The sequence below is a fragment of the Carcharodon carcharias genome, chromosome 12 (assembly GCF_017639515.1).
Source record: "Carcharodon carcharias isolate sCarCar2 chromosome 12, sCarCar2.pri, whole genome shotgun sequence".
In the NCBI taxonomy this organism is placed as follows: domain Eukaryota; kingdom Metazoa; phylum Chordata; class Chondrichthyes; order Lamniformes; family Lamnidae; genus Carcharodon; species Carcharodon carcharias.
Window position 1 is genome coordinate 145,623,215 of NC_054478.1, and position 23,892 is coordinate 145,647,106.

Here is a 23,892-nt window from a genome sequence, read left to right on the forward strand (position 1 = left end):
GTAGTTGCACCTCCTATGCCTTGGACATCCCAAATCTATGTCTTCTATTTATTTTTCTCCTTCAGCATACATTATTGCTGCATACATGCTGTTTGAAGTCCCCTGATGCTAATAGCTGCAAGTTTTCTTGTAGCTTTGCCAAGATGCAACCTCTTGCTTGCTGCTACAGCTATGTTAAAATGGGAATAACTGCTGCAATTTAGGAAAGCAATAATCAGGAAGAAATTTGCAATATTTCTCTTTAATTCCTGCTTAGAATACAGCTAATAGCTAGGTGCGTTGCGCAATTTTACTTCCAGAAGAAATTTAAATTAAACATAAAAGGAAACTCTTACATTTGCTGCCTCTTTCCTCACATTTTATATGCACTCCACGGATATCATTCTCAGGAAATCAGACCTCAAGCTTTTAACATAACTTAGTTATTTTTTGTGTTGGGAGATGAGAGAAAATGCCTCAAAGAAAAGTTTGGAGTTTTGACACTGATCATATAAATACTCAAGCTAGTTTCAAGTGCCTCAACCACTTCCGATTCTCAAGGTTTGTTCTAAGTTTAGTCTACACTGGAAGGGAAAGATCAGCCCCCATGACTAACTTTGACACAACTGCACAAAACTAGGCAAACTGGTTTGCTATATTTAGATAAAAGGAAACATCTTGTTCAATTCTAAAATACTTTGTTAAAAGAGGAAATCTCCTACTGATAGAAACTATCTAAAGTTTCTATTCTAATTTTTTCAGCATTTCTATCTGCTGGCACATGCACAAACTGGGAAGTTTAGACTCTGGATGAAAGGGAACTGAAAAGTCTGAGTGATTTGCAAGAAACACTTATCACATGATGACCTTCTTGAAGTTATTTTTTTATCTCGTACAGTAAATGAAAAATCATGTTGAACAGCTCATGCTATCAGTCTCCAACCCTGTTCATCTGTCACATTGTTTACTCATCCAGTCACTTATCCTCTCCTTCTGGTTGATGTATCTCTCTCTCCCTATTCCATTTCTAAACAGCTTAAACCTCTCCTGTATGCTCATAGCTTTTCTTCAATGCTTCTTATACTCTCTATTCTTTCACCGATAGGGATCACCATGGTTGACACTATTCTGCATGTACCAGTGAACTGCTAAGATCTTTCCCTGATGCTAATAATGGCTGGGCAGCCTCCCCTTCAATGCAACACCTATCCTACGGCAAAGTTAAGGAGGAGATGAAAGAGGTTAACAATGGAAGGAAAGCATGTTGCATGAGTAACTAAAGGGGCTTTAATAGATAGAGTACAAGAGATAAGCAGGTAACAGAGGAGATGCAAGGCACACAGAAAAGGGTCCCAAAGTTGAAATAGTCATGATGATATCAATGGACCCTTTAAATTTCTAGAAGCTTATCGAGTAGATCCAGGTTGCTATCCTTTGGAAGCCTAGAGCACAGATTTAGTGCTCACTTTATGAAGGCACCAGGAGGAAAACAAGTTACCATAATAGGGATACAGTAATAATTTTTCTCCCAAATAACAGATGAGACATTGCAATAAGCCACTCAGTGCATCTTTATTTAGTTACATGATGGCTAAGCTCCCCACTCCTGTGGGATATATGGCTGCGAAAGGAGAAGAAAGCTTTGTCTTTCTGACAAGAAATCAAATTATCCTGCAACAATACAAATTCTGGCATTTCCTTTATAAAAGCCTTAGGAAAGCAGCATGCATCAGTAGATGGTTGGCACAGAATTCTGCCAGCATTTTACATACCGAATTAGGATGGGTTTTGACATTGAAGTAAATAGGTAATTGGAATCATAAAAGCAGTAGCAAAAAGTATTTCAATAGCTCTTCTAACACAGTATTGGTCCCAAATCACTTCAGAGTAGAAACAAATACACATCAGTAGTACAAGAGTTAGGGTTTGATCAAAAGCAGTCAGAACAATTTTGAAGAGGCTTTTAAAAGCAGAGTGGAAAATTTAAGGGAGTTTCAAGAGGGAGTTATGGAGAATAGAGCTAGGACAGTGGATCTTTACAGTCAGTGGTAGATTTGGGAGGGGTGGGGGGGGGGTCACACAGGAGACCATTTGGAGGAATGAATAGCAGAGTGGAATCTTGTGCCCTCCACCATGGTGTGTTTGATGGCAGGGGGGCATTGGGAGGGTGGCAGACGTGGACCCTGCCAACTTCCCAACTCTACCCAATTAATACCCTCTGCTGGCAACAACCAGGGCAGGGGGCAAAGTAAAAACTCCCTCGTTCAAAGGCAATCAATGCTTCATCAAGGACCTTGCATTGGGAAGGCTACCTTCTTGCCCTTGCTGCCAACCCCAACCCACCCCCACTCCTTGGCCTCCCTCTCCCACAATCACTCATCAGGGCCTGGGATCCAGCAATGACACAAGGCCACACGGGCAGAAGCCATTGTCTTCCCGGCAGCCTCTGATCGGTCAGCAGTTCTCGATGGGTGGGACCTCTGCTCCAGGGTCCTTGATCCTGGGGGAAGGCCTGACTCTGATATGTTAAGTGCCTGAGTGGAACAAAATGCATGTAGGTACTCCTTAAAAGAGGTAACGCAGGGCTCCAGCTGGCTCTCAAGCTAGCAGGCAAGACAGCTATCGCCTCTACAAGATTCTGCCCAGAGTCTAGGATGTGGAGTTGAAGGAAGTGCTGAGCTTAGGTGGGAGAAGTTTATGAAGGAATTTTTAAATGAAGACTTGGATTTTTAATTCAACATCTTTTAGCGAATATAGGTGGATGAGCAAGCAGGACCTGGTGCAGGTCAGGATATAGTATAGAAGTTTGGATGAAGTTGAGTTTGTGTGGTGTGATATATTCAAAACCAACAGTGAGAATACAGGAGAAATTTAACCATTGGAGCATAAAAAGGATTTCTAGAATTGTGGAAATGAGGCATGGCAGAGATTTGCTATGGCAAATGGAAACCAACAAATTTATGGGATGAGATTTATGATTGGAAGCTTAGTTGTAGTTGTAGTTCCTCCTGGCTCCCCATCTACAAGGCACAAGTCAGGAGTGTGATGGAATACTCCCCACTTACGTGGATGAGTGCAGCTCCAACAACACTCAAGAAGCTCAAATCCAGGACAAAGTAGCCTACTTGATTGGCAGTCCATCCACAAACATTCACTCCCACCACCACCAATGCACAGTGGCAACAGTGTGCACCATCTACAAGGGAGGTGATGGCGTAGTGGTATGGACTAGTAATCCAGAGACCCAGGGTTATGCTCTGGAGACACAGGACCCAGGTTCGAACAGAACTAGCAAATCAAGACTGGGCATCCATGAGCCGATGTGGGCCATCAGCAGCAACATTATTGTACTCAACCACAATCTGTAACCTCGTGGCCTGGCATATCCCCCACTCTACCATTACCAACCATCAAGCCAGGGGATCAACGCTGGTTCAATGAAGAGGGCAAGACGGCATGCCAGGAGCAGCACCAGGCATACCTAAAAATGAGGTCAACCTGGGGCGAAGCTATAACACAGGACTACTTGCATGCCAAACAGCATAAGCAGCAAATGATAGACAAGGTAAAGTGATCTCACAACCAACAGATCAGAGTTAAGCTCTGCAGTCCAGCCACATCCAGTTGTGATTGGTGATGGACAATTACACTACTCGCTGGAGGAGGACACTCCATCCAGTATCCCCATCCTCAATGATGGGGGGGGCCCAGCACATCAGTGCAAAAGATCACAGAATCGTTATAGTGCAGAAGGAGGCCATTCGGTCCGTCGTGATTGCACCGGCTCTCCAAATGAGCATCATGACTTAGTGAAAGCTGAAGCATTTGCTACAATCTTCAGCCAGAAGTGCCCAGCAGATGATCCATCTCGGCATACTCTAGAGGCCCCCAGCATTACAGATACCAGTCTTCAACCAATTCAATTCACTCCACATGATATCAAGAAATGACTGAAGGCACTGGATAGTGCAAAGGCTATGGGCCCTGACAATATTCCGGCAATAGCACCGAAGACCTATACTCCAGAACTTCACGCATCCCTAGCTAAGCTGTTCCAGTACAGCTACAACACTGGCTATGTGGAAGATCGTCTAGGTGCGTCCTGTACACAAAAGACAGGACAAATCCAATCCAGCCAACTATCACCCGATCAGTCTACTCTCGATCATCAGTAAAGTAATGGAAGAGGTCATCAACAGTGCTATCAAGTGGCACTTGCTTAGCGATAGCCTGCTCACTGACGCTCAAGTTTAGGTTCTGCCAGGGCCACTCAACTCTTGATCTCATTATAGCCTTGGTTCAAACATGGACAAAAAAGAGCTGAACTCCTGAGGTGAGGTCAGAATGACTGCCCTTGACATCAAAGCCAAATTTGACAGAGTGTGGCATCAAGGAGCCCTAGCAAAATTGGAGTCAATGGGAATCAGCAGGAAACCTCTCTGCTGGTTGCACAAAGGAAGATGATATGGTTGTTGGAGGTCAGTCATCTCAGCTCTAGGACATCACTGCAGGAGTTCCTCAGGGTAGTGTCCTCGGCCCAACCATCTTCAGCTGCTTCATCAATGACCTTCCTTCCATTATAAGATCAGAAGTGGGGATATTTGCACAATGTTCAGCTCCATTCGCGACTCCTCAGATACTGAAGCAGTCCATGTCCAAGACCTCGCTTGGGCTGACAAGTGGCACGTAACATTTGCACCACACAAGTGCCAGACAATGACTGTCTACAACGAGAGAAAATCTAAAAGAGAATCTCAGCGAGAATCTAACCATCAATCCTTGACATTTAATGGCAGTACCATCACTGAATCCCCCATTACCAGAAACTGAAGTGAACTAGTCTTATAAATACTGTGGCTACAAGAGCAGGTCAGAGACTAGGAATCCGGCAATGATTAACTCATCTCCTGACTCCCCAAAGCCTGTCCACCATCTACAAGGCACAAGTCAGGGGTGTAATGGAATACTCCCCACTTGCCTGAATGAGTGCAGCTCCCACAACACTCAAGAAGCTTGACACCATCCAGGACAAAGCAGCCCACTTGATTGGCACCATATCCACAAACATCACCACCACCGATGCACAGGAGCAGGAGTATGTACCATCTATAGGATGTACTGCAGAAACTCACCAAGGCTCCTTAGACAGCACCTTCCAAACCCACGACCACTACCATCCAGAGGACAAGGGCAGCAGATAGATGGCAACACCACCTGGAAGTTCCCCTCCAAGTCACTCACTATCCTGACTTGGTAACATATCGCTGTTCCTTCACTGTCACTGGGTCAAAATCCTGGAACGCCCTTCCTAACAGCACTGTAGGTGTACCGACACCACAGGGACTGCAGTAGTTCAAGAAGGCAGCTCACCACCACCTTCTCGAGGGCAATTAGGAATAAGCAATAAATGCTGGCCTAGCCAGCAATGCCCGCAACCGATGAACAAATTAAGAAAGGTCAACAGGAGAACGAGGCTATACTCTACCATGTGATGTCTACATGACAGTTTGAGAAGGTGATGTAATTGAAGTTAATGATATAGATAGCTTTAGGTCAATTCAAAGCAGGGAACACCAAAGCATCTAACTCAGTCGAAACCAAATCAAATGGCTTTGGTTGTAAAGCTCGAGGAGCTGGAAGATCCAGCTTCTGCTCACAATGTTGTGGGAGCCAGAGACAAGATGTTCACCCTGAAGAAGTGGAATGCCGTGGCCATGTGGAGCTGGGATGTGGAGTGTGATACCTCCGCCATCTGCAGGGTCCGCCTTTGGTGTCAAGCCGAAAATAAACAAGGTGACTATATTGTGGTTTGCGGAGAATGCAACCACTCCTTCCACAACTGCTGCATGTCGCTGTGGGCAAAACAGAACAACCGCTGCCCACTTTGCCAGGACTGGGTAGTGCAGAGAATAGGCAAATGAAAATTGTGGGCATCCTTTCATTCCTGTCTTTATGGGTATTGTGTTTCATTCGGTGGAATCTTGCTTGCTGTCTTTGTGAAGTGAGCACCATAAGAGTGATCTCAGTCTTTCTGCACAAAGATAATCAACTTGTATTAAATTAAATGAATCATATACCATAGTTGGTTTGTATATATTTATTAAAAAGCTGGACAGAAGAAAAAAAACACTATGTTGAACAAGTAATCTCGACAGTACAGAGGTGTCTGTGGAATCAATTGATGGTTAGAGGTCAGAATACATGTGCAAGTTACAAAAAAGAGAGTCTTGGAGTGCTCTAGAGGTGCCTGTGCAGGGGTGATGGGAGAAGCCACTGCTGAGAGTTATGTGAGCTACACTAGGAGTAGGACAGCTACAAGTAGAATGAAGCAAGGTTGTTTCCGCAGGGGGACGATGATGCAGAAAACAATGGAGAAGGTTTTAAGGATTCATGTGTTCAAACTTGCGAGACAGGTGATGGAAGACTGAAAAGGATAATGCATAATTGGATTTTGTCTGTTTGAAGGATGGGGAATATTGTAAGTGTTCAACAATTCCAGATAGTTCCCATTCTTCATTAAAGACCTCAAGCCATACAATTTCCTATCAAAACTTCCTAGGCTGCAACAGTCACCTGTAGTCATTACTACAAAAGCTTGAAGCAGCCAATATATCAAGTCCTCTAGATCAGACTAAAGCAGACTTACTTGCATCCTTTCATTAAAGGAAGAATGTTTTGGACACACAAAGGTGAGATCAGAGAATACTTGCACCGAAAAAAATCACAAAAGCAATAGTATAAAGAAACTCAACACTTTGACTCAAAGCAAGCACTGGAAGGGAACAGAAGAGTGCCAACGACATGGGTGACTGGAAACAACTCAAGTGTGACCAGTAGAGAAAGGATACAAATTACTATTTAAAAATAATTTTTAAAAAGATGTTTTTTAGTTTTCATTAAGGCGAGGATTATTGATGCTGCTGGATTAGAGTATTTTTCCACTTTGGGTGAAATGTTTATAACAAGCATTCCTGGTGTAGAGTGTCAAATTTAGCATTAGGCTGTTTTTGGTCTGCCACAAGAAATGCCTATTTTGTTTCCCACAGAACTATCATAGTAACCTCCAACCGAGATTGTTTAATTATAGGCAGTGTTGTGCTCTGGCTTCAAGTCAACTAGGAAGTGCATCATTAAAATTGCCAAACTCATTTCAAATGTCTTTACAGCCCAGGAGATTTGAACTTCCATCAGTTGTGAGCAGCAATAAAGCCTACTAGAAAGGAAACTAAATTCAGAATTCAAGAGAAAAATCATTTTTATAATCTTGCTCAAATGCTTTGTTTGTACCTTAATAGCTAAATATGAATTAGTTACCAACACAAAATGAGAGTCTTTCTGAATTCAATGGCCAGAATATCCAAAAAACTGATACCTGATCTACCATTCTGAATACCCTTGCAATTTTAAGCACATCCATCAGAGAATGTATGTGTTATTTGTCTTTAATGAAAACTTTATTTTGCATACCTAAGATATATTCACTAAACAGCAGTGCCCATTCCAAGAGGTTGCTGTTACAAACACAGGAGTTAGCCTATTCTCCAATTTCAGAATGTAATTGCCTTTCATAAATCTATTCAAAGATCACCTTTTGTTGAAATTCAAGTTTTACAAGCAGAATACATATAAACTACAGGTCTTTAACAATGGCATTATTTGATTAAACCAAAGGAAAACATTGGTCATGTTATTTATCTGGCAAATAAATCACTCCTCAAAAAGAATTAAATCTGCTATATCCTGATTCACAAAAACTGAAAAGCCAAAGAAAAGTACTGAACACCAAAGGATTTTGCCAAGAGTTTCTTCTGCTAGAAAGCATGCTTACACTAACCAAAACTGAGGAAATACTAATAAGATAAAATTATATTTTACATTACTTTATTGTACTTATGATCCTTGGCCAGACTCCCAAGTTGTTGGTAAGATCCAATTAGGGACCAATTTAAGTTTTGTTTAAAACAAAGTTTGAGATTTAAGACATTTGCTCAGTGAATAAGGCCATGGGGTTCCACCGTTTTGAACAAATAAAAATAAACTTGATCATACAAGGTCAGAAAGATAAAACACTCTACAAACCACCCTGCACAATAGATGGCAGGTGTGACCAAGACAAGAGTCCATGGATCTCTCAACAACTCACCCAGTAAGCACAGAGTCAATCTCTTTCTATCTCTCTCTCTCACATGAGAGTTTCCAATCTTCACTTACAAAGATGTCCCCTTGGAATTCTCTCCAAAAGTTGCTCCAACTCAGGCAGCATCAACAACGCCCCTCTTCGCAGCATTTCAGTCTCGTGTCCTGAGATTCCGTTCTCCTGAATTCCCGAGTATGTACTCAAGCATCAACTCACAAGCACAATTTCAGCTCCTCGGCCGCGCTGAGCAGAACTACTGCTCCAAAGGGGTACCTTTGCTTCAGTGGGTCACAGCACGGAGTCACCAACATTCGGCTGCCTTCTTCACCTAAAGTCTGCTCCCCTTTTCCTGTTTGGAGCCTATTTCTCTGCCCCTCTCTTTTTAACTGAACTGGAACCTTTTCCTGCCCCCTCTTTTGGGAACTCTTCCTGTCCCCTCTCCCCTTTAGGAACTCTCCCATTCCCCTGCCGAGGACTGTTCCCGATGATGCTCCATTCCCAGTCAACTGACCTGGGCTTTCACACTTTTTTTTTCTCCTGGCACAGGCACACTGGGCCCAAAGAATGTAAAAAGGCCAAGCTGTGCACGTGCAGCACACCCCCCAATTACAAAGTCCATTGGGAGTCGAAGTTCCTGATCTCCACTCTCAACATCGAGGTAAGTTTGGTCTCGTAACACCTTTCCCCTTGTTGGGAGGGGGGCTTCACTACAGCGAACGTTTATTTACAACGGCATTACAATTTCTTCGCAACAAGTACTTATCACAAACTTCTAACAAATAACTTATTACATGCTACACAGATAAACTTTTCATTTTGTTGCACAATTACACATCTTGTATTATAAAGTTACAAACACTTAACCAAAACAAAAGCCAGTACATGTAGGATTAGCAGGTTTCAAACATCATAGAACAATCACAACACAGAGCTTGCGTTTTTTTTTTCTTAGGCCCATTCTTTAACTCAAAGGATGTTTCATTTAAGCTTTTTTTAATTCATTCATGTGATGTGGGCGTCACTGGGCAGGGCAGCATTTATTGTCCATCCCTAATTGCCCTTGTTCAGAGAACACCTAAGAGACAATCTCATTGCTGTGGGTCCGGAGTCATATGTAGGTCTGCAGGTTTCCTTCCCTAAAGGGTATTAGTGAACCAAACGAGTTTTTTTACAGCAATCAACAATGATTTTATCATTAGACTTTTACTTCCAGATTTTTAATGAATCCAAATTCCACCATCTGCTGTGGTGGGATTCGAACCCAGGGCATTACCCTGGGTTTCTGGATTACTAGCTGAGCAACAATATCACATTGCCTTCCCTATCCAAGCCTAATTGTTACCATTTTCATTAGCTGTAGGCATAATTCCATCTTTAAGCTCATTTTCCTACGTTGAACATGGTAAATTCTCATTTTAAGACAATATGGTCAAAATGATTTCTTTGTGCACCAACAACTCATTTCTCCTCTAATCGTAATCTCTTTTAGCCGTTTCGAGGATGGTATTGAGGTGCTTTTCATGTTCATGCAAAAGTATTTGGTGTTTCTCCTTGGTATGATCTTTTAACATTTTAAAGATCTTGCAGTTTCACCTGATCCCTTTCCAAATGGGTCTTCTTTAATTATTCCCGAGCAATGTCAACTGCTTCCTCGTTCTGGACTTTTATTTTTCTTTCCAATACTCTGAGCGTTTCACACAATTCATAAACCACAGCATCCCAATACTCTCCGGATTTTAAATGGTCTTTTGCGACTGTCCACTTGACTTGATTCTGGCTTCTGAACTGTCTCTCAAAACTGGCAAGCACTTGTAATCCAGTTCACTTGTAAACAGAAGATGCTGGAAAAATTCAGGAGGTCTGGCAGCAACTGTGAAGATATAGAGTTAACAGTTCTGTATGATTCTTCAGAGCACTGAAGGTGCATACGGACTCGAAACTTTAACTCTTTTCCTCTCTCTGCAATGCTGCCAGACCTCCTGAGGTTTTCTAGCACTTTCTGGTTTTATTTCAGATTTCCAGCATCTGCAATATTTTGCTTTTAACTAGTAATTTGGTCTCTGCTGCCATTGACCTTTCTGGGTCACTTTGTAGTCATAGTGCTTTCTGTTGAAAATTTTTACTTTTCAATTCTGTGGGCACTTCTGTTGCTTCTGTAATGTCCATTACTGAGGTGGATACATCAGCATTGTTACTTGAATCAGTTCTTTGCTCAACTGGATCACACTTGGGCAAGGAGTTATTGGGCACTAACTTCTGGAAAAGTGGCAAATGAGTCGGATTGCCACTCTGCTCATAATTACTTACCTTGAAACCCAGCCGCTCCTATCTCGCTCAACTTTCTGACTCAGGCCAGGTGAGATCACTTCAGTACAGCGGGTTCCCGAGGCCTACAGCTGAGGGCACCTCAGTCGAAGATAAGCAAGCCATGCCCCCTTTTTTATGGCACTAGCTGCCGTAAAGCAGCTGAGTTTAAAGGTCTAGCCACCAAGAAGCCAAGGAGAAGGTAAGTGTGTAAGATAAGTGGGCAGGATTGGGATATGGGGTCAGGTGGTCCAGGGACAGAACAGGGGGGGGGTTTACAGTCGGACAGGGGCTGCAGTTGGGGAGGGCGGGGACATTGGGGGAGGTCAGTGCAATAGTTACTCAGAAGCTATAAGTGCTTTCAATTCTTCTAAATTTTTCTGGGTAACTATTGCTGTAAGACAATCGGAACCATTCAAAGTTTGCAATTTAAATCGCATTTTTGGTTGGGGCCCAGTGCAGGGCAATTGTCCATCAGAAGTTTGAACTTACTGGGCAATCGCCGTGCAATCCTTACCTGAGAACATCTGGGTTGGGGGAGGAAGGGTTCTCCAGTGCATCTTTGGGGTACCTGCCCCCCCCACCCCAAGATACACTACCCTGGAGCTATAGGCCTTTATTCACAGGAATAATTTCAGGATTGTGAAAAACCATACTGCCCATTATATCATTGCCCAGAATAAAGTCTATATTTATAATAGGTAATTTTCAAACAACTCCAACCACACAAGGCCCCTTCATCAGAGCACAATTTGAATTTACTTTATGCAATGGGTAAGGCACAACCTTCCCATCAACACCCTGTATTAACACATTCTGATGCAGCAAACTTTCTGAAGATCGATCCAAATCCTTTGCTTACAATAAGCTCTGAGCCAAATCAGTATTTCTCAGGATAACAATTTTTCTAGGCTCTTTCTTGAACAAAAATAGAGTGGCTTCCCAATCCAATATAAATCCCTCGTAATCATTTTAGTACTATATATTCCTACTCTAAAAACATTAATAGCAATGGGGTTCTCACAAGCTTCACTTTCTGGTGCAGCTTTCTCTGTGGAAATTCCTGTCACTTGAAACATCCGTTCCCTATAATGGTACTGTCTTCTCTGAAGACTCCTTAAGCTTTCCTATTATTGCCACTGGCTTACCAGTCAGCTTCCAACAATGGGCTTTAAGATGCCCTGTCTTATGGAAATAAAAGCATACCAGTTTATCTGCATCCCTTTAATCCTCTACAGTATCATTTTCCTTGACTGGAACAACTTCTGCCTTCTCCATAAAGCTAGATTCTGTTTCTCCAGCTTCCCTGTGGGTTTACATATGGACATCTCCTTCCCCCCAGTTGCCTACGTGATATATCATACCACTGCTTCCCATACTTTAGAAACCTTATAGTCTTCCAGGTGTGACCAATTTGCTGTTGGGGTGCTGTTTTGAAATGCTTCCAGTATCATTAGCTCTCTCACATTCTCAAAATTTTGTTCTAACTACAGTAATCAAAACCATCGATTGCACAACATTTTTTCTCCCTAGCAAATTCTACAAAAGTTTCATTTGGTCTTTTCCTTACAGTCCTAAATTTGAACTGACATGTTTCAGGGACAAACTCATGAGTATTAAGTACTGCAGTTTTAGCTACCTCATAATCTGAGGATTGTTCTTCCAAAAGGCTGGAATACACATCCATAGCCTTCCCAACAAAAAACACTTTGCAAAATGAGAGTCCATGTTTCCTTTGGCCACTTCAGCTTTGTAGCCACCTTTTCAAACGAGATAAAATATCTTCCGACTCCGTCTTCAGCGAATGTAGGCTATAGGTGAAGACTCTTTTGTTATATCAAAGCTCAGAATGGAACTCGATTCCTCATCCAAACCACTAGACTCTCTTTCACCCTGTAACCTAAGCTGTTCTCTAGCCAGTTCATGATGTCTGATTTCCATCTCTCTTTGAAACTCGAGCTCAAGTTTTCACATTTCTATTTCTTTTCCATTTTATTTTTTTCTCCACCCCGCGTTGCTAACTTTTCTCTCGAGTTGAAGTTTGAGATTTTGCATTTCCATTTCTTTTCCCCAATATGAGCTTTTACATTTCTTTTTCAAGTTCGAGTTTCTGCTTTCTCGATCTCTTTCTGTCTCAAGCTGCTTCATCCGCAACTGAATTCTAGCTAAAGCAACTGAATTGCCATCTGGATTAACTTTCTCTTCTTCAAATCCCAAATGTTGTGCTATTACCTCAATTATTTCTGCTTTCTTAGTCCCTGGTTTTAGCTCCAACTCTTCTGCTAATGCAATTAACGTAGCCTTGGTTAATTGTTGCAAATCGCCCAGGAATAAATTGTCCCTCTCCAGAAAAGTCGTGGCAATCAACAAAGTTGATTCTGCTTTTCAATCAGTATAGTAAAATTCACCGTGGAAATCTCATCAACCTTATCGGCAAGTACCAGCACTCGTATTTGTCTGTGGATTCCAAATCCCGCAAGAGCCCCCAATTTATGTTATGATCCTTGGCCAGACCCCATTGGCAAAATCCAGTTGGGGACCAGTAATGTTTTGTTTAGACAAATTTGAGAGTTAAGACATTTACTCAGTGAATAAAGCCACAAGATTCCTCGGGATTTGAACAAAAAATAATAAATTTTACTATACAAGGTCAGAAAGATAAAACAATTTACAATATCCATCTTATACTCAGGGTTAATATGAGGTATATGTAAATTAACAGGCAAGCGGTGGTTAAACACACCAAACGGCATAATAAATGGCAAATGCAACCCATGTGTTTCTGAACAACCCACCCAGAAGTCAATAAGCACCGTGAGTCAGCCTCATTTAAACTCTGTCTGTTTCTCTCATGAGGGATGCCAATCTTCACCCTCAAAGATGTCACCTTGGAATTCTCTGCAAAAGTCACTTCAACAAGATAGCGCCAACGACAGCCCGCCTCGCAGGGTTTCAATCTCGTTTCCAGAAATTCTGTTCCCCTGGATTCCCAAGAATGCATCCAAACACCAACTCACAAGCACAATTTCAGCTCTTCGGTCACACCGAGTAGAACACTCCTGCTCCAAAGGGGTACCTTTGCTCCAATGCCCTGCAGCACAGTGTCACCAACATTTGGCTGCCTTCTTCACTTAACGTCTGCTCCCTGCAGCCCTTCTCCCGTTTCTCTACTCCTCTCTTTTTAGTGAACCAAGACCTTTTTCTGTCCCCTCTCTGGGAGAGTTTGTTTGGAACCTCTCCCTGTCCTCTCTCCCCTTTGAGACTTCTCCCTGTCCCCTGTCCTTCTTCTCGATGGCGCTCTGCTCCCATTTACCCGACCGGGTTTTCGCGCTGTTTTCCTTCTGTCATAGGTGTGCGGGGCCCAAAGGAGGTAAAAATGCCGATCTCTGCATGTGCAGCCCACTAACTTTCTACACATGCACAAAAGCTGATGTCTGTTGGGAGTTGAAGTTACCGATCTCCACTCTCAACACTAATGTAAGTTTGCTTTTTGTAACAACTGAGTAGATTGTAATAAGGATGGTATTTATAAAATACTCTGATAAAACTACTAATCTAGTTTATCAACATCATCAATGCTACATCCACAGCATCAATTCACTGGTGGGGTAAAGGGCATGACAACTGCAAAGAACACAATGCGCTGCAGCATACATATAGCTGAACCAGGAATAACAAATTAACTTCCAATAACGTTCCAGATAATTAATCATATCTAAATATTTTAGAGACAGGATTTTAAGCTTGCAACTCTAACTATATTGAAATCAATGAAGCTCTTTTTACAATATAGTTTGCTAGTCATTACTATCAGCGTTTAGCTGATGTCTAACATTTGTCCTACAGGTTAATTACAGGATAAATGATTTATAAGGACGCTGGCATCTCTTACTTTCTTTTCCTTTCTCTTTATTCTTTAGCAGCAGTAGTTTTTGCTCTCTGTGTTGTTTCTCCATCTCCTGTTCCTGACGATGCTGCTCCAGTTTACGCTGCTGTTCCAAAATTTCTTGTTGGTGCTTCAATGCAAGCAAGTCCTGTTGGTGCTTAAAAAACACAAAAGGGAGAGTAAGCAGCTGTCTACACATCAATCATGTAATAACTGAATCCTTCCTGCATTCCCAACACAAAGCTTTGTACCAAGCCCATTGCAACTGTAAAATTTATGACAGCTTTTACTTTCCAGTTAACATACTGAGATGAGCAACCTGCTTCAGGCAGGCATCCTTGTGCAAAATGCAAATCGGGGTCCTCTGACGTACAGTGCACACTCTGCCTATTTGTACCAATATTGAGCAGCGCTGGGTATGTCAGTAGAGAATAATGACCATTCACAGATGTGAACAGTCATTTCTGCTCTTGCCAATTTTTGGTTCAGTAATACAGTGGGCAACGGACTGTACCAGGGCGCTCCAGCAGACATCAATGAGCTATATGGAAAACAAAGACCTTTGCTTTTTCACACGGGCAACCTGTCAGGTTGGTTGCCTCCGTCCTATGAAATCGCTAATGGAGAGAATCCCTAAGATATGGAAACAAAAGCAAAGGTGGAGGGATGGGGGTGGTTAGGACTTTGAATTGGCTTGGGTGATCCAAGCAGCGATGCGCCAGCTCTTAACTCAGTATAAAGTAAACTTGTTTTAAAAAGTAGCTCATTTTCTGTTCTCAGAATGTATGCAATGCTAGCAAAGCCATTCTTACTGCTTAATCCTAGTGTCAAGAAAACAAAAAATTGTAATATTTTTCTTCTGTTAATAACTCTGTCACATTCCTTATGTACTGCAGGCTGTTGGGGGTGTAAATATGGTAATTGGAATGGGGGGGGGGGGTGGTGGTAAATATGGTAATTAGAATAACAGCCAGAGTGACTACAAGAGTCAAAAACCAACAGTAAGATGAGGTTTTGATATGTTAATGAACCAAGAGGAACTTCAGTCAGAGTTTTACATAAAACAATAACAGTAGTAGTTTTGAATTAAGTTGTTTTAGTTCAAAGGAGGATATATGCAGGTTGTAATAAAAAGGTGTAAGGAAGTAGGTAAAGATAAGTTTTTTTTAAAAAAAACCTACCCTAAGAAGAGTCTAATCAAGTCTGAGAAGAAAGCATTTCTGAAGAGACTGATTGAGACAACAGAGCTATCAAAGGGAAGGAATGCATTTAAGGAAATTCTGAAGTCTTTTTCTGGGGGGCGCTGTTCAGATTTCCCAGAAGACAGCAGGATAGCTGGTCAGAACTCCCTGAAGACAGTGTGAACAAGGCAGACCTGAAGAACCAGTTGCTGTCAGCCTCAGAGGATACCCCAAGGATAAAAAGGCACTGGGTGGTAAAAATTACTGGAATTCTATAGATTTTGAAATCTACAAGGATTTGTAGATTTGTAGATTGAACAGAAAAAGGGTGGGTTAGATCTGAGCATAATTAAGTTAAGATTTTGTTTTAAAGTAATGTTTACTGTGTGAAGCCATTCTTGTGTTTAAGTGTAATTGTGGTTTTTTTCTCTATTTTCTTTTAATAACCGTTTATTATAAAATCATCACAAGGAGTCAGGGACATAATTTTCTGATTTCAGAACCTTCATACTATACAAATTGCAAAAACCATTTTGGTAGCAGTTTCAAGTTTCCCTCTAGGATTTGGGCAGCTTGGCATTTACCATTGGCCATACCATAACACTAGTTACCCTGAGTAGATAGTAGTGGGACTTCTCTCAGAAGTCCCACTAATGGTGCGGCTTTCTGCTAATAGTGCTCCTGATGGCGTTGGGAGTGAATTTTTAAGACTGGGATCCAGTGATAATGAAGGAAGTGGCATACGCCCAAGTTAGGGTGATGTGTGACACGTATTGCCAGGCCCATTACTTTGCTGCTCTAGTTCTCAATGATAGAACTTATGTGGCTACAGTACTACTACAATAAGCTTGGTATCTTATAGATAGTACATAAGGACATAAGAAATAGGAGTAGGCCATTCAGCTCCTCTAGCCTGCTCCGCCATTCAATAGGATCATGGCTGATCGGCTTGTGTTTCAAATGACAAATTTCCATCTACTCCCAATAACCTTTGATTCCCTGCCTAACAAGAATCTATCTACCTCTGCCTTCATTGACCTCCATCACCTTCCGAGGCAGAGTTCCAAAGTTGCACAACCCTCAGAAAAAATTTCTCATCTCTGTCCTAAAAGGGCAACCCCTAATTTTAAAACAGTGCCCTCTAGTTCTGGACTCTCACACAAGAGGAAACACCCTTTCCATACCCACCTTGTCAAGGCCATTCAGGATCTTATATACTTCAATCAAATCACCCCTCACTCTTCTAAATTCCAGTGGAAACAAGTCCAGTCTGTCCAACCTTTCCTTACAAGACAACCCACTCATTCCAGGTATCAATCTAGTAAGCCTCCTCTGAAACGTCTACAACGCATTTACATCCTTCGTTAACCAAGGAGACCAAAACTGCACATAGTATTCAAGATGTGGTCTCACCAATGCCCTGTATAATGGAAGCATAACATCCTCACTTATATGTTCAATACCTCTCGTAATAAAGGGTTGCATTCCATTAGCCTTCTTAATTACTTGCTGTACCTGCATACTAACTTTTTGTGACACATGTACTAGAACACCTGGTGCACTTCGGAATGTTGCAGTTGTTCTCCATTTAAGTAATACTCTGTTTTTTCATCCTTCCTGCGAAAGTGAGCAGCTTCACATTTGCCAGACCTTTGCCCACTCGTTCAACCTATCTATATCTGTCTGCAACCTCCTTACGTCTTCTTCACAAAATACTTTCCTACCTATCTTTCTGTCATCTGCAAATTTAGCTACCATGCCTTCACTCCCCTCATCTGTCATTGATATAAGTTGTAAAAATGTTGAGGCCCAAGCACAGACCCCTATGGGACTCCACTCATCACATCTTGCCAATCAAAAAAGATCCATTTACGCATACTCTATTTTCTGCCAGCCAACCAATCTTTTATCCATGCTAATATGTTACCCCCTAGACCATGTGCTTTTATTTTTTGCAATAACCTTTGTTGTGGCATCTTATCAAATGCCTTCTGGAAATCCAAGTACAGTACGTCTACAGGCGCTCCTTTATCCACAGCACACGTTACTCCTTCAAAAAAAAACTCAACTAAATTGGTTAAACATGATTTCCCTTTCAGAAAACCATGGCTGACTCTTCCCGATTACCTTGAGTTTTTCTAAGTGCATAGCTATAGCCTCCTTAATGATCAATTCTAACACCTTCCCATGACAGACATCAAGTTAACTGGCTTATAATTTCCTGTGTTCTGCCTCCCTCCCTTCTTGAATAACGGGGTTATATTTGCTACTTTCCACTCTGATGGAACCTTTCCAGAATCTAGGGGATTCTGGAAAACTAAATCAGCGCATCTACTACCTCATTAGCCACCTTTTAAGACCCTAGGATGTTGTCCATCAGGGCCCGGAGACTTGTCAGCCCACAGCCATTAGTTTTGCTCAGTACCGTTTCGTGAATATAATTTCACCAAGTTCCTCTCTCCCTTTTACCTCCTGATTTACAGCTATTACTGACATGTTTTTTGTATCCCCTATAGTGAATGCAAAAGCAAAATATTTGTTCATATCTTCCACCATTTCCTTATTATCTATTAGCTTCCCACGGCCACTCGCTAGAGGACCAACACACACTTTACTTACTCTTTTCCTTTTTAAATAACTGCAGAATATCTTGCTATCCATTTTTATATTTATAGCTAGCCTCCTCTCATTGTCTAACTTATAGTCATTCTCTGCAGTTCTTTATATTCTGACCAATCACGTGTCCTGCCATTTAGCTTTGTGCAGTTATATGCTCTTTCCTTACGTTTGATGCTGTCCTTAACTTTAGTTAACCACAGATGGTGGTCCTCCCGTTAGAATTTTTCTTTTGATAGGAATATACTTATTCTGAATATTCTGAAATATCCCCTTTAATGTCTGCCACTGCTTCTCTATTGATCTATCCTTTAGCCTAGTATCCCAGTTTACTTCAGTTAGCTCAGATTTCATGCCCACATAGTTGACCTTATTTAAGTTTAAGATACTAGTCTTAGATCCAGTCTTCTCCCTTTCAAACTGATGCAAATTCAATCATATTGTGGTCGCTGCTACCTAGGAGTGCCTTTACTCTGAGGTCATTAATTAATCCTGTCACATTACACGATACCAAGTCGAATATAACCTGCTCTCTGGTTGGTCCCTGAACATGCTGCTCTAAGAAACAATCTCGAAGGCATTCTAAGATCTCCTCATCCAGGCTACCGCTGCCAATCTGATTTTCTCAGCTTATATGTAGATTAAAATCACACATGATTATCACAGTCCCTTTATAACATGCATCCAATTTCTTCTTGAATACTTTCTTCTACTTTGCAGTTACTGTTAGGGGGCCTGTAGACTACTCCCGCTAGTGACTTTTCCCCCCTATTATCCCTCAACTCCACCCAAACCGATTCTACATTCTGATCTCCTAAACCAAGGTCATCTCTAACTATTGCACTAATGCCATCTTTGATTAACAGCGCTACCCTTCTGCCTTTACCTAGCTTCCGATTCTTAAATATCATGTACCTCTCAACATTCAGGATCCAATCCTTGTCGTGGCAGCCACACCTCTATAATTGCTATCAGATCATATTTATTTACTTCAATGCACACTATTAATTTACTTTATGAATGCTAGGCACGTTCAGATACAGGGCCTACCATTTTGTCTTTTTGTTATCTTTGTAACATCTAGTCTTAACTGTTGATGCATTATGTTCTTTCTCTCTGCACCTTCCTGCCACTCACTGACCTTCATTTTTCATATTACTATTTTGCTCTCCTGCCTTGACTCTACCGCTTGATTTGCTACATCCACCCAAGCCTGATCCCTCGCCCCTCATATGGTTTAAAGCCCTCCATACTTCCCTAGTTATGTGATACATACTATAGCGAGAGTGGGCAGGTGGATATTGAAGTCAGTGACAGGTTTGTCAGTTAAATGGACTGCACTGTCTTGGATGATGCCAAACTTCCTTAAGTTTTCTTGCAGGTGCTTCAATCCAGGCAAGCGGTGATCATCAAGCTTATGACTTGGTGGAGAGTGTTTCAAGATTCAGGTCACTTCAAGACTTTTTTTTTTATGGGATGTGGGCCAAAGCTAGGCTAGCATTTATTGCCGATCCCCTAGTTGCCCTTGAGAAGGCAGCAGCAACTGTGTTCTTGACCTGCTGCAGTACATGTGGTATAGGTACACCCACAGTGCTGTTAGTAAGGGAGCTCCCAGCAACAGTGAAGGAACAGTGATATATTTCCAAGTCACAATGGTGAGTGGCTTGGAGGGAAACTTCCAGAGGATGATGTTTCCATGTGTCTGCTGCCCTTGTCCTTCTAGATGGTAGCGGTCATGGGTTTGGATGGTGCTATCTAAGGAACCTTGGTGAGTTTCTGCAGTGCATCTTGTAGATGGTACACACTGCTGCCACTGTGCATTGGTGGTGGAGAGAGTGAATGTTTGTGGATGGAGTGCCAATCAAGTGGAGTGCCAATCAAGTGGGCTGCTTTGTCCTGGATGGTGTCAAGCTTCTTGTTGGAGCTGCACTCATTCTGGCAAGTGGAGAGTATCCCATCACATTCTTGACTTGTGCCTTGTAGATGGTGGACAGGCTTTGAGGAGCCAGGAGGCAAGTTACTCTCCATAGAATTCTCAGCCTCTGACCTGCTCTTTTAGTCACAGTATTTATATGCCTAGTACAGTTCAGTTTTTGGTCAATGGTAATCCCATAGTGGGAGATATAGTAATGGCAATGCCATTATGTCAAGGGGCGATGGTTAGATTCTCTTTTGGAGATGGCCATTGCTTGGCACGAATATTACTTGCCACTTGTCAGCCCAAGTCTTGCTGCATTTGGACATGGACTGCTTCAATATCGGAGTCATCGCGAATGATGCTGAACATTTTGCAATCATGTGCAATCATCAGCGAACAGCCCCACTTCTGACCATATGATGGAAGGAAGATCATTCATTTATCAATGGTCATTTATTATCAGCGACGTAATAAAGTGGCTTTGCAGTAAGGACATTATTGTTGCCTCCATGCAATGAGACTTAGAAATTTGATAAAACACATCAGAATTATTTTTGCTAGTACATATTTTGATATAGGAAAGGGGAATGCTCAGTCATAGATGATTTCATAAATCTTCCCTTCAAAAGTAATTCTATACTTGAGGGTAGGGCTGCCATGTTGAGAGACTTTACACAGGCAGAAACTATTTTCTAAAAGCACCATTTTTGTCGGCTTCCTCTATTATTGCTCAAAAATTAAAAAACTGATAAAATTCAAATACCATAAAACAAAATTTTTCCAAAATGAGACCCAAGTATATGGATACTACACAATGCTCTTATAACTCTTTGCATTTCTATAATACCTTTAATATAAAGAATATCACAAGACACTTCAGAAGCGTAAGGAAAATTAATATAGCCACAAAGCAGGAGTTCAAGTAGGGTGATCAAAAGCATGTTTGAAGAGATGAGTCCTGAGAAGATTTTTTGAAGAAGCGGGAAAGCTTAATGAGGAACCCAAATAGTGAAAGACTCTGTTGTTATTAGTGCTAGGGCAAAGTTTCAAGGGACAAGACAAAATTACAGAGTTAGAGGTAAGAGAAGACTAAAATAATGGCTCTTTCAAAGGAGGCTGAACAAGAGGATTTCATTAAAAATATGCAGGTTATCCTTCCCTAATATATGAATAGCAGAACAAAAACAGAATTACCTGGAAAAACTCAAGCAGGTCTGGCAGCATCGGCGGAGAAGAAAAGAGTTGACGTTTCGAGTCCTCATGACCCTTCAGAATGTGCAATACTGAACTTACTCTATACTACACAGTCCTCCAGTGCCTCTTCTATTGTTTTAAAGTACACTTCATGTCCTCAACTTCATTGTTATTGGGTTATTAGAGATATGTAAAGCTAACTCTTTGCTGACAGTTTGATTTGAAACCACTCCAGGTATTTGTGGTTTAACTTTGGTAGCAATACTTGTTGAACGTTTGGCAGAATTTCAATTGTATGCATTACTGTTGCATTGTTATCATCACCAACGGTCACACCCATAATTGGCATAAGGGTTACTCCCTGGCACAAGTGATGAGGTGAGATCAAAACAGTAAATTGAAATTTCTCAGAAAACGTAGGTGACTTCTACTTATATTTTGAAGTTAAATAGATGGGTGGAGCAATATACTTTAGGCGGAAATTCTCTCTAATTAGCAGTTCAACCTAATTACTATCAGTTGAGATACAGGCAGGGATGGAGGTTAATCAAATATCGATTAGGAATAGAGATGTCAAACAACATCTTTACTTCTCCTTCTTGCATTTAGATTTTTTGTTTTGTATTAATTTTTTTTTGTTCATCTTTATCTTTTTCATCCATTTCTTCCTTGTTCATTTTTGTAATTTTCCACCTATACGTTATTGGTCATCTTTATTTTTTCAAATTAACGTTATTCATTATAAATAGCAAGCCTTTAACTGAAGCCATCCTTTAAGGGATTAGTAAAAAAAATGCAAAAGGTGTCTAGAATCATTCAGTCAGTTTTAAGGATATGGAACAGTAATATAGACCTGCTTTTCAGCATATCTACCATGAACCTTTGATTGTACACATATCAGCATGCTGATGGTCATTCTAGAATGACCATAGCTGCTCATGGAAAATTAAACCACTAATCCTGTGTTGTTAGTTGTGATTTTCTGAATGCAACACAAAATTTTATCATTGTGGTATACTGATATTGTGGGGTTTTTTTTATTATTCATTTATGGGTGTCACTGGCTGGGCCAGTATTTATTGCCTACCCCTAATTGCCCTTGTGAACTGAGTGGCTTGCTAGGGCATTTCAGAGTCAACTGCATTGCTGTGGGTCTGGAGTCACATGTAGGCCAGGTAAGGACGGCAGATTTCCTTCCCTAAAGGACATTAGTGAACCAGGTGAGTTTTTACAACAATCAACAATGGTTTCATGGTCCTCATTAGACCTTTAACTTTTTTTATTGAATTCAAATTTCACCATCTGCCGTGGTGGGATTCGAACCTGGTTCCCCAAAGTGTTACCCTGGAATCTGGAGGACTCTTTCAGTGACAATACCACTACGTCACTGCCTGCAGCTGTTCAAAAAGGTAGCTCACCACCACCTTCTCAAGGACAATTAGGGATAGGGAATAAAGGCTGGCCTTGCCAGCAACGTCCACATCCCTTAAGTATAAAAAAGTGTTCTGATTCTTGAAGCACACATAGTACATCACCCAGCCTTTAAGGCTACTGCTTGTATACTTCCAGACAGAGAAATTTCCATAAGTTCTGAAGGCAATTACAGCCCAATACTCTCAAAGTTTCTCGCGATTTGTAGCTGCTTCGCTCTTCTCCGTAACTTAACAACATTCCCAGCTTATCTGAAGGTCAGGGAAAAATACAAAATAGCTGGGTTTCCACCTTTCATTTTTTAACGATTGCACAATTGTAATTTGTGTTGATTAAAACATGAGACAAGCAGTGTGACATATCAGAGGCAGTGAAGGTGTCCAAGGAGGTGGTGGCTATATAAAGTTGAGTGCAGACATGTGGAACCTATTGTGTTTATGGATGATACTATTGAGGGTAGCATGTAAATGGGAAATAGAAGGGGATCAAGTATAGTTCCTAGGGGGTCTTCAGAGGTTAACAGAGCAGGAATGGGAGAAGTTAATGCAGAAGATTCTCCGGCTATGATTATTGAGTTTAAAAAAACACAATTAAATACGATTACTTACAGCTTCTCTTCTATACTGCAAATTGTCTTCCTAAATCCCTTTCCCCTTTACTCTCACTTTCAGCAACTGCAAGGAGTTTTGTGGATTTCTTTGTCTATGATTGAGATCACCCAATCAGCTTCCTCTGTTTCCATTGCATCCCCTAGTCCGTGGAGCCGAGCTTCCTCTAATACCTCCCCTCTTGTCCTTGCACTTTTTTCTAGTTTCTCTCCCACTCACCTCATGCTCTGTCAGAGTTCATCTTAGCCATTCAACCCCTTAAGACTGCTTCGCCATTCTACATCATGGCTGATCTTCTACCTCAGTGCCATTTTCTTGCTCTAACCCCATATTCCTTGTTTAATATCTAGAAATCTATCCATCTCTGCCTTGAATATACTCAAATGACTGAGCTTCCACAGCCTTCTGGGGTAGAGGGTTCCAAAGATTCACCATCCTCTGCGTGAAGAAGTTCCTCCTCACCTCAGTCCTAAATGGCTGTGTCCCACGGTTCTAGACCCCCCTCCCCCCAGTTCATTCATGGGATGTGGGTGTTCCTGGCTAGGTCAGCATTTATTGCCCATCCCTAAATGCCCTTGAGAAAGCAGTTGTGAGCTGCCTCTTTGAACCACTGCAGTCTATGTGGTGTAAGTACACCT

General features: G+C 41.6%; 2 protein-coding genes across 14 annotated transcripts in view; one reads left to right on the top strand and one right to left on the bottom strand.

The window, feature by feature from the left end:
• hdac4 (histone deacetylase 4) overlaps window positions 1-23,892 on the bottom strand; it is a 454,869-nt gene that overhangs the window by 175,914 nt on the left and 255,063 nt on the right. For all 13 annotated transcript variants that reach the window (XM_041201590.1, XM_041201589.1, XM_041201588.1 and 10 more), the window contains one exon: window positions 14,313-14,463. In XM_041201590.1, coding sequence (XP_041057524.1) covers window positions 14,313-14,463 — 151 coding nt within the window. The remainder of the gene's footprint in view (window positions 1-14,312; window positions 14,464-23,892) is intronic.
• On the top strand, window positions 5,586-5,920 carry LOC121285052 (RING-box protein 1B-like). Its single transcript, XM_041201173.1, is given in 2 exon segments — window positions 5,586-5,746; window positions 5,748-5,920. Coding segments are annotated over 2 exon segments (294 nt in total). The 3' UTR covers window positions 5,881-5,920.